Here is a 12,308-nt window from a genome sequence, read left to right as displayed (position 1 = left end):
TATTATACTAAAATATTATACTAAAAATATTATACTAAAAAAACAAAGATACAAATTTACAAAATGTCTCTACTGTTCTTTAGCAGAGAACACTTTTGTATTTAATCTTGAAAACTTTACTTTATATATTTATTCCTTCGTTTTGAGGATTGGTTTCTTGACCCAATTTTAATTTTGCACAACTCTGGCAACGTCGAATACTTTAAAGAAGATAAATTACTAGTTTGATGAATTTTTTCTAATTTTGACAATTTCGTTACGTTCTCTCTTTCTTTTCGTTTTGTTTCGAATGATTCTACACGTTCTTCCGAGAAATACGAAATCAAGCAATTCATTTGCGTTTCATTCGAAAAGAAAAAAAAAAAAAAAACACAGAGCATTAAAAGCGAAAATTGGGAAAAGTCGGTGAAGTAGAAGTTTAGAAATAGAACATAGCATTCGAAACGTGTTTCCCTCCTCAAATTTCGCCCAGAAATCTGCATCTGCGGGCGAGAGAGCGAGCAGTTTCGAAGCAGAGATTTCCATCGAAAATTGTCACGATCCGACGTTATGATTAACCGGAAACCTAACCGCAGAAAGGGACCCCCCCCCCCCCCCGGCCGATTGAAGTTCAGCGATAAAGCCTGCCTAAGGAATACATCGCATGTTACAGGCAATTTCGACGAAAGTTCGCAATTAATTTAGTTACGTTGCGTTCATGTTCGTCCGGAACACGATTGTTTCGCAAACTGTCTGGCTACGAACGCTGTTACGCGCGATTCGTTTTGTCCGAATTTCCGCGAAATTTCAGCACCGATGTTTGATATTAATTTTCCGGAGAATTCAAAACCGTGAATGAAAGCCGTTCCGCGTATGTACGTAATGCGTGTCGATTTCTCGCTGCGTGCACGTTATTCGAGAGTTAAACTATTAAATTTTTGGAGGGCTGTTGTATCGAAATTTAATGTGCTCGCTTTAATTTGGTGGAACACGTTTTTGGAAAAAAAGAAAAAAAAAAGAACAATCGAAAGTAACCACGGATACTCTTAAATAATTTTCCTCTTAGCGCGTATTGCGTCTTATGAAAGAGCCAGAGGAGTCGGAAAGAAGAAGACTAATTAGAAAACTTTCCGTAACACTGAAAGTTGTTACGTTTATCTATGCCGTGAAAACTTTACTTTATGCAATTATTAATCCACTCATTGCATTATTGTTTCTTGATTTCAAAATTACGTGGTATTATAGAATTAAAACGAAGTGTTTATATAAATATAATGGTGCGAATTATAGTCGACAAGTGTCTTATTTATCAACTCCATTGTACATTCGTATATTATTTTGAAAATTTGCGCAACGTAACTGATCATTTTCGTCGTAAGGATCCTTAAAATTCCCGACAAAAAAGGAGAGAGCACAGCTTAATAATACAAATCGCATACAAAAGAGAGCTACAAACAAAATAAATATTCAAGCAAACAAGCAAAAATTTCAACCACGAAGAAGAACATTTGCTCGAACGGTGGAAAGAAACCACTGCTAACCCCTAGCGCATCGAAACCACTTAATCATTCCGCGAGCATCTCAACTACCGAAAACCAACCCCGCTAACGTCGCCAGTCCCTCCGAAAAAAAGAGAAGAGAGACAACAAGGGAAAAGAAGGAGGAGAAAGGAAAAGTAGGAAGACGGAAACCACTCAACAGCCAACAAACAGCAGACGAGGCAACCTCATCAACCGACAAACTTCTCGAGAACAATCTCGAAAAAGAAGCTTTAAAAAGCAGAAGGTTGGCCCTCGCCTAGAGCAATTTAAATCACCGCGAAGACCACGAGAGCCAGGGACCTGTGATCGGCCACCAGTGTGTAGAGCTTCGCCCTGGCCGCAAATACCATCCTCGACGGAACGAGAGACGGTCGGGGGAGGCGACGAGAAAGAGAGAGAGAGAGGGATAGGACGAAGGAATCGCCCCGTAAATTTGAACGGGGGTGCACGCGATTTCCTGGCGATACAAGTTGGCCCGAACTCTGTGCTAAAAGCCAATCTCCAGCCAGCTGCGATTAGCGTGACCGTCCTCGTCGACTTCGTCATCGTCAACGGAGCCAGCCGCAGCCTGGGGGACGGAACTTCCGAGATAGATAATACCCCGGGATGTCCAAGTTGGAAGACCTTCCCACACCTTCCCTCGCTCGGTTCTCTCTTTCCCTCTGCCTCTCGTTCTCGTTCTCGTCTTCCTTCATCTCTTCTCCTTCCCATCCCCCCCAAGTGTACTTCCCAACCTTACCGGCCCCGGGAAGAAACCTTCGCAACTACTACACGAACACCGGGGCGAACTAAGGGCACGCCGGCGCGGATGTGTTTGTAATTCTACTTTCCGCATGATTCAATTTATTTCCATCGGCCTTCGGCCTTGCGATTCTCGTTCTCGAGAGCCCATCGGGAACGCGGTACACAACGTCATCGTCTGCGGGCATTTCTCATGGTTTCGGATCGTTGCGAGAATTTGGGAAATATCGTTCAACCCCCGTTTCTGCGAGTTTGGCCAGAATGTGAAAATCGGGGAATAAAAAGGTCAATTTCTATTTTCCGACAGTTCTATTTATCCCAGTTTGAAATCTTCGAAACGTACGACGAAACGTTCTGAAATTTTTATGCAGATATCATAATGCGTTTATTATCAATTGTTAGACTGCGAATTGTTTGTACATTTTTGGGAAATTTGAAGATACAATGATCCACAGAATGCGCATAATAACGGAAATTATATAGGATATTTAAAACAAAGTACATTCTATGATATTACGTGGATAAAACGAGGTTCTGTTTAATTTAATTATAAATAAAACTTGTTTCAATTTTTAATTTGTCTGCAGTTGCACCAAGAAATAAAACAATATCAATGTAGAAAGCTTCTCGTCCGTTCATAACCGTTCCACCGTAACGTTAAAAATTTAACGCTATAATAGTAAAGAAAATTATATTATTAATATATAATCTTTCAAGTACGAATATGATATTAGTATTTCAATTAAATAACAAGTAGAATTCAAATACTTATGAACGACAGTGTACATAATTCAGAAGAGAGAATAGTAAACGCTGGACAGGTTAGGGAGAAAAAAAAAAAGGCAAAAATCCTGATATTTACGAGGGAAAAATCCCCTTTCTTTTTTTTCCCTTCTCTTTCTCTTTCTCGTAAGATTTTACTTTCTTTCGTTCGTGCAGTTTTCTTCGATTTTCCCTTCGATTCGGTCCCGATTTGCGATAATGAGTTTTCAAACTCCTTTAAGCGGACGGTATATATCCAGCCCCGCTTTGCCCAAGGACCGAAGGACGGCACAGTTTCAGGGACACAGGAGGGCTGTGAAATTCCATTTCCTTGCAACGATCGCTCCTGCTTCCCGACCTAACGAAAATCCCTGCTACACGCCAGGATATTGGTACCTGGCTGGTTTAGAAGTTGCCAAAGTATCGGTGGAAGGATTATCCTCGCTGTGTTGTTTTATCTTTAGTCTTGGTGTACTACGATAATAACGAGCTGTTGCGCCAGATAAATTGAATTAACATTTTTCTCTTTTTAAGGGAATAGAGAGATGAATTGAAAGAGAGAACAGATATTCTAGAATAATATATAGAAGACGATTTCAAAAGAAATTTTCAGAGAGAATTCATTTTGCAGTTGTTGCTTAAATTCAAATTCAATAGTACTTTAATAACAATAGAATTAATAGTAGAATAATTTTTTCCTTTTGTAGAAAAATTTTATTCGAAGTTCATGTAACAAGAGTCTCCATTGTTCCTCTCCTCTATTAGTGATTTCGTACGATAACAGCTCAGCTGTTCAACTTCAAGTAACTAGATTCAACCGCAAAGTTCATTTGATCGCGTATTGACTAAACTTTCGTTATAACTAATTTATTTAAATTTTTGCATTGTGTAACAACGCAGCACACTTTCTGCCTCTACGTCTGTATGTATATTATAAATATATACTATACAACATCCTGATTCACCCCTCGAAACTCAACCCTAAATCGGGAGCCGCTGCTTCGGCATATTACAACACGACTGGAACTTGAAGAACGAAAAATGTAAAAACGTAAAAATTTCCAAACGAGAGGGGGGTAGGATCGATCGAGGCAGCCACGTGCAATGGCGATCGATCTTTCGCGGGTGCGCCATCGGACAAACGATTCCGGTCGTTGCCACGGGGGATTAACAGAAATTTATGCAGCAACATCTGCCACCGGTGTCTCAGCGTTCGCTCGTTGCTGATTCAATCGCGGCACGCAGCTGGGCCAGCGCGCGGCCCGCGTTAACATCTTCCAAGTTGGCAGACGACTTAACATTTATCACGTGAGATTAATTAATGACAGCGAGACAGCCGTAAGCGTATATATACCTGGCAAACCGTGGCGGATTTCTCTCTTCCATTCAGCATCTCTCTCTCCCTCACTCTCTCTGCTTTCATTTCACTTTTGCTCATACCTGTCTCCTTCGTCTCTGTTGAACTTCTTCGTCTCTCACTCACTGTTCTCCTCCCTTGCGAGAATAAGTCGACGAGTGGTCCTTCTCTTAGAGAACATCCGGCCAACTCTGGCTGGTTTGCTCTTGATACATTTCTCTACTGTATTTTCCTCCCACCTCTTGTTCTCGATGCCGTTATCGTTTTCTCTTTCTCACTTTTCGATCGGTTTGTAACGATTTGTTGGTTTTTTTTTTTTTTTTTTTTCATTATTGTCTGTTGTTGTTTGGAGAAGGTTTAGGCAAGCGTGTGATGATCGTGCGAATTTGGGGGAATTTATTTGAAACTTATGGATATGGTTGCGAATCTGCATCGTGGTTGATTTTAAGCGTGTGACTTCAAACGAAATTGTGCGTTTAAGGGGTAATGTTTCTTTTTTTTTTTGGATGCGGGTGATATTGAACGAAATGAAAATTATTTCCTAGAAAAATAACTTTGTATATGTATAATTTCCAAAGTAATTTTATAGCATACAACTTTTGAAAGAGGTAACTTTTACGGGAAAATTATTTTCATTTCGGTAATATAAAATTCAGTAACACAGAGTAAAAGGATGGGAAAAATATAACAATCGATGTAGAAAATCGAAGCAATTAACACTATTAGATACTGTTTAGGTAATGAACGATAATAATTCGTTAAAAACGAAGAAAATAATTTATTCTCCTTTTTATAAATCTCTTTGCAATGTTGAACGCACAAGGTATATTCCTTATTTAGAATCAATAACATTCAATTATAGATCTTTCAGAAATTTAAAAAAAATACAGTTTGACACATTTGTAGAAATTAATTGAAAGTATAGTAGCATGTAAACATTTTCTTATTGATAAATAAATAAATTCAATTGAAAATCTTCAAAAACTTAACAAACGATACTACAGCTTGTGATTTACAGAAAGTTTCGAGAAAGTACAAAGGTAAAGTTTTTTTTTTTTTAATTTTTCTCATTAATACTGATTAACAAAACTTGTAGAAATTAATTGTACGTAGAATGTAAAGTGTTCCTCTAATTTTTTCTCGTTAATACTGACATTCGAAAATCTCTAAAAACTTAACAAAACGTGTTACAGTCTAAGATTTGTGAAAATTAATAAGTAGAATGTAAAGTGTTTCTCATTAACGCTAACGTCCAAATAAAATTCTTTAAAAAAGTTAACGGAAAGCTAATTGAAAATCTTCGGTTAAAAGTCAAAAATTAACAAAAAACGCTACAACACCATAATTTATAGACTCACTAGAATACCAGTACGGAAATACTATATATAGAAATTAAATAAAAGTAGAATACAATTTTTCTCATCAATTAAATTAATAAGATTTAGTTAAAGATGTCCCAAGAATTAAACAAAAAATACTGGAACTTACGACTTTTAAAAACTAATTGCAAGTAGAATGTAAAGTTTTTTTTTTTTTTTTTTCTTATTTGTCCATCGATGATTGTTTTCTAGCCTCACAACGAGAGCCCACAGCCGCTTTGTCTTTCACGTGTCATCGATGATACGTAAATCAGTTCAATTCATTCCATCGCGATTGCGCAAACAATTTTCTTATAATCATCTTCTTTCTCACTAGATGCATTATAATGCTAATAATTACAATACTAGTATAACGACTATAATTATAACAAACATAATACTCGCGAAAGACTCTAAATGAACTAGCATCGCGTTCTAACGTCAACGTTTTGGCATTTTCTTTTTTTTTTTCTTTTTTTTTTTATCAGGAAGAATCACGTCGCGTGGAAGACGAAAAATTAGAAAAAGAAAAAAGGGAGAGAGAGAGAGAGAGAGAGAGAGAGAGAAAATCGAGTCAATCTTTTTTTTTTTTTGTTCTATCGAAAGTTACGAAATTAGTTTTAATCGAAAGCTCGCGAGCACATTTCGTTAAAACGATAAGAGAAGAAGGGACTTTCAGTTTGACTTTCGGATAGTTAGCGAAGGCTTTTAACTCGGAAAGAACGATCCATCGATTCAGAGCAAAGTTCACTATCTTCAGCTGAAGATCTTCAACGTGAGAGAGTGAGTTTTCAAGTGACGAGAGTGAGAACTTAACATAAATCGCAACTTACAGAAAGCTGAAAACAGAAAAAAGAAAACAAGAATTGTCATACAGTTAGAAACGATATGACCAACTATATACAACTATGTATGTTCTTTTTATTATTAGGCTAATTTCTACATTCTGATAGGTCTATTATGTTCTATTCGTTATTGGTGGAAAGTAAATGATCGATGTGAATAGATTTTTTTTTATCGTACTGCTAAAGCAGTTGATTATTATTATTATTATCCTTCGCGGTTTTTACGCAATTGAAATGATTGTGCTTAATAAGAGTCTGGACGAATGTACAGTTAATTAAATTATAAATTGAAACACGATCAAGGATTGTTACAATTTTACAAAAGAGCCTCCTCGTGTTCGAACTTCTATTTCAATACATAATCGTTATATTGTGTTACTACAGTAAAATATCTATTATTAAGTATGTGATGATTTTTTACTTAATACGATGATTTTACTAGCAAACAATCTTATTGGGCAATCTAAGATACTACGAATGTTAAAATACAAAACACTCAATTTAAAACAAAATACAAAGTAGTAAGATATTTCAAAAATAATAATTCATATAAAGGAGGTTCTATTGTATTACTTTTTTGATTGTTGCGAACGAAATGGTCGAATTTTTAATAAAATTAGTATTTTCTGTAATAAATATTACAAATCTCTACTTACTAGAGAACCATTAGAGAATCTTCTATGATTCTTGAGTCAATAAATCACGATTTATTTCCTTTTTGTTTAAGGCACGCTTGAATTATTTTAAACATATAGACGCGACTCTGAATCGATCATTTATTTTTCACACACTTATCAAAAATATAGTACTTTCAAAATTCTGTAAGTGTTAAAAATGTTTGTCTCTCACAAGGAAAGATCCCTAATTTGAATATTTGGAAAACTATGAAATTTTAGAAGTATACAGACCACATATGATTACGTATAACGCAGTTTTTTTTTTTTTTTTTCTGAAATTCACACCATGTGTTAGAAACTGATAGTTAATTCTATTTCTCAAATTTTATACTGTAAGACAGTTTCTCTAAAATTTTGAGGCAAAAGTTATTTTTTTTTATACTAGAATTATCAACAATTAATAAATCCACTACATGATAATTATAAGTAAATTTGATAAAATAAGTAAATTTTAAAACATTTTTTCTTCCATCTTTTACAGTTTGCTCATAAAATCGAAGAAATGTATTACACATGCGCTCTGTATATCCCTGAAATTTCATCATTTTCCAAATTTCAAAGTCGAAGATCCCTCCTCCGTCAGTTAAAAATTAAGCAACGTCCTCCTCCCGTCGAATAAACGCAAAACTAAAAACACGATCGTTCCCATTAATCGTCCTCACTTTATCCATCGCGGATAAACCCTCCAAGATAACAGTTGCTCGACTATCGTTTAAATCGCCAGCAACGATAATTTCAGCCAGCTAAAACCCCCGCAGAATCCCCAATTTTCCACGAATCTAACCCGCGCCCGAATTTCCCCGTCGCGCGTGGGAAATAACGTTTCTCGTATAACTCGCGACACTCGTAAAACTCTATAATGAACGGTGTTTCGCCCGTGTTTCCGGTTAATGTTCATGTTTTCCGGCCGATGGAAAACAGGGAGAAAAAGAAAAATGATGAGAAAGGAAGATTGGAGAGGGGAAAAAAAAAAAGAAAAAAATTGCGAAGAACGCGGATATGGACGGGCGCTCGTAAACGATTTTCGTCCGCGAGAAAAGGGGATGACACGCGCGAAATCGGGATTTTGATTGCGCAAGTTATCGTCGACGAGATCATCGTCGAGCGGCGCAAACGTCAGCACGGTGAGATACGGCGCGATCGTCTGTTTAATATACCGGGTGACCGGGCGATAAACGACGAATAAATCCGGCGGTCGGAATCTACGGGCGTAATTACCAGAATGTCGCGAGAGAGCACTGTGCTCTTACGATTACGATTCCGCATGTGAGTGGTGGAGTAGGTAGAGAGAAAGAGAGAGAGAGAGAGAGAGAGAGAGAGAGAGAGAGAGAAAGAGAGAAAGAGAGAAAAATTCATTTTACGTTCTGTCCCCGTATTTTGTTTCGATATTGATTGATTTGCGCTGGGATTACGAGGATACGATGCATTGTCGGTGATTTTTAAAGTTAATATAGGACGAAATGAAAAATGGGTTGAAGTAACGTAACTTTCCATTGAGTCACGACCGAAAATAAACGGTAATACGATTGTTCGAAATGGTAATAAGTTGAATAGAATTTACACGTTCGAGAAAGGGAACAACTTTTAACTGGCCAAGTGTGCAGCATGTATACATCTCATAATGTAGGGGGGGACCGAACAACACGGTTACGAAATGTGACATTTATCGAAATAAAAATGCTAGCAACCGACGAGGGAAATACCGCGTGTGGTGCTCTTCGCCGTGCATTCTCAAAAATACGAATTTCCACGAAATCCATCGCCGTCCGCTAATTACTATCGATTTTTTAATCGACGGCGCGCAGCGTGCAGTAACAAGAGCGGTAAAACGCAAAGCTTACCGCGGCCACGTGACGACTTCCAGCGGATTTATCGTCTGTAACAGGGCAGACAGGCGCGCGTCCGCGGAAATTTATGTCGCCTACGGTTATTTATCTCCTTTTCGGCACGGCTAGGCGATAATTGCGCGCCGCGTGGCCCTTAATCATCCGAATTACTATGCCGCAATTTTAATTATCGCCAGCCGCGATTGTACTCGCGAAATCGATTCCAAATAATGGCCCTCTCCTCTATGCTAGTGTACATCAACTAATTAATGTAACCTCCTCCTCCCCCTACACCCGCAGCTCTCTTTCCCCCCGTGCTTCTTTCCTCCCGCGTGAAATCGGCCGCTTGAATAAATTAGCAATAGCTCGCCGTTCCGCGTCGAAATTTTCAATTATCAATCGGCGGCGAATGGATTTAAACGCCGGTAAATTTTCGTTCCGGTGTTTTGTTCAATTCATACGACGGTGGTTCTTTTTTTTTTCTCTCTGTTTTTAATTTGCTGCTTAATTATTTACGTGATAGGAATATCGTTGCTGGCGAATTTCACTGTTGTTTAAAATCGCGTGTTCGAATGGGTGACTTCGCGTCGCGGTGCCATTTTCGTGGATTAATCATTTTACAGACATTTTTCTCGTACGTTTTCCTGAAATGTCTCATTTCCAAGTATATGATTAATCACAATCTCAATATGTATTTCGAAATATTAACATCGCAAGCGGAACAGGTGTTCACATCATTCATCATCAATCTCTCATTGAAGTCCTCAGATACTCTGAATTTTTGTGCGAAAGCGTGCCATTTTCTTTTCTTCTCTTCTGTATGTAATTTATGCGCGAATAAAAGTAACTTTTCATTAAGAATTTTGACAAATCGTGTAAACGTTAAACGACTCTGTAATGCTGTTAGAAGGAATTTAAACTTAAATTGCAGAACGGGAATGAAATAATTCTCGCTGCCAAAGTGTCTTTAGAAAATGTTCCATCAGACGCACGCGAATAATTACTAATTTGATCACGCGAGTAAAAATATTCTGACAACAAAAAATAAATATTTTTTAAATCATTCTTTCGATACTACTCGTTACTTTGTAGCATGCAAAAGTGTCGATCGTCGTCGAGAATAAAGCGCGCATTTAACAGTTGGTTGATTAGTCACGACGGAAACCAAAAGGGAAATTGGACCAAGGTCCTCTCAACGCGATCTCGCCTCCATCCCGAGACTGAGATCACTGACATTCCGTGTTCGTAGCAACAACATTCTCGTGTCACGTTCTAGTCGAGCGCGTTATTAGGTCAACAATGGACACGCGTTGGAAAATCTCACGAAAGGAACATCGCGAAAGAAAATCAACGGCAGAGCGTGACGTACCGACGCGTCGAAAACGCGCCGTTGCTGCGCTTTTTCCCCATCAGATTCCATAGTCGACGCCGATATCTGACAGAAACGTGCCCTACTTGTCGATAGAATATTTACTGGCAAATGTTTCTTTTTTCTTTTTCTTAGAAAAAAAAGAAAAAAAAAATTGCCTTCATCGAAACAGAGTGATAAATGTCGACACGTCGTCGTAACGGAGGATTTCTTTCTTCTGCAGATTTTTATCTTTCATTATTATCGTACTTACAGTGACTGAAGAAAGATAATAAGAAAGTTAAATTTCAGGAGATTTGTCACATCGTTTAATTTCTGTCGGAACGTTTGCAATTGAAACTTTTGGCAAAATTATAAGAATAACTTCTAAAATAACTCGTTTCCATGAAACTTTTATTATAGTTTCTAAAATATCTCTGGTTCACGGGAACGCTGTCCTCTCTACTAGAAATTTCACAAGAAACAGTTATTTTTTATACAAAGTAAATCAGTTGGAACTTTTCAGAATTTTCTTTTTTTCTTTTTTTTAAACTGGAAAAACCCTGTTGATTTCGATTCTCTGGTTCAGAATTTAAATCACCAACAGGCGATCTCGTGGATATAATACCGGCTTTATACGGCAAGCAAGCACCTCCACGTAAACGATCTTTAAACGAAAGCAAGAGAAGAGCCATCGAGCCGCGTGGATGGACTAGATATTCAAACGGTGATATACACGTGCAGTCTTTTCCACGGGCCACAATCGGTGGATATTCGCGCGTCGCGTTCCAGTCGTGCCGCGACGTACGAACGAGAACGAGGTCAATTGAGCGTGCTGCCGCTGGTGCACACGGGACTAGACGCGTACACACCGCAATATCCAACACCGTGTGCAACTGCGAATGTTCCCAAGAACGGAACGTGGCATGTTGCTGGACAAATACGGCCGGCGTACTTCGCAACGAAGTCGTAAACACGTTAAAACAGTAAACGTTATTGATTGTCAGTAGAGTCTGGTCTCTGCGGGCTCGAATTCCACTCGAAATTCTACTCGAAACCTCACTCTCTCCTCCCCTCGTCTGGCAAGACGTTAAATTCATCGGAGAGAGTTTAACATCATTTTCGCGAAGGATGATTCTGATGTTGGTGAGAGAGAATTCATATATATATATATATATATATATATATATATATATATATATATATATATATATATATATATATATATATATAGAGAGAGNAACCTTTTCAGTGTTTGCCTGCGTTGCAACAGATTATTGTAAATAAAATAATTGGTCTGTTCACTCGGGATACTCAAAGAGAGCTGCAATACAGTATATTGGATAAATACATTAAAAAGTATACGTTTCAAGATAAATGTACTCTTAATTTGTCGTGCACTGTTCACGCATGTCGAGAATTTTTTGTCTCAAATTGCAACATTTTGTTAGTTTCAAGTATATTTAAGTATAACCCAGGCAAAACAAATAATAAATTTATTACTTCCTAATGATTTCTACCCAGTGATATTGTATCGACGTGTTCAAAAGGAAAAGAAAGCGACGAATTATTGTACACGATTCGGTCACTCGTTATGGTCCGCGAACCAGTTGCCAGCGCAAGTGATTAATAACACGATACAATATATATATATCTTAAGTAAATGCATGAGAAAGTATATGTTTCAAGACAAATCTATTCTTAATTTGTTTTTTATATGCTGTTCGTTTAGTATTATTAATGTGTACGATATACGATATAGTATAGTGGATAAATACATTAAAAAGTGTATATATTCCAAGATAAATATACCCGTAATCTGTCGTATGTTGCTCGTTTAGTATTATTAATATATACGATAAATCAGTTACGAT

The 12,308-nt window shown here is 37.6% G+C and overlaps 1 protein-coding gene across 1 annotated transcript in view; it reads right to left on the bottom strand.

Moving 5' to 3' along the window:
* The window catches only part of LOC122538858 (cell wall integrity and stress response component 1-like), a gene marked incomplete at its 5' end in the record, with an annotated part of 109,081 nt that overhangs the window by 26,921 nt on the left and 69,852 nt on the right, over positions 1 to 12,308 (bottom strand). The window contains one exon of the mRNA XM_043673321.1: positions 6,572 to 6,577. Coding sequence (XP_043529256.1) covers positions 6,572 to 6,577 — 6 coding nt within the window. The remainder of the gene's footprint in view (positions 1 to 6,571; positions 6,578 to 12,308) is intronic.

The sequence above is a fragment of the Frieseomelitta varia genome, unplaced genomic scaffold (genome assembly GCF_011392965.1).
Source record: "Frieseomelitta varia isolate USP_RPSP 00005682 unplaced genomic scaffold, Fvar_1.2 scaffold_182, whole genome shotgun sequence".
In the NCBI taxonomy this organism is placed as follows: domain Eukaryota; kingdom Metazoa; phylum Arthropoda; class Insecta; order Hymenoptera; family Apidae; genus Frieseomelitta; species Frieseomelitta varia.
This window is presented reverse-complemented; position numbering and strand designations above follow the sequence as displayed.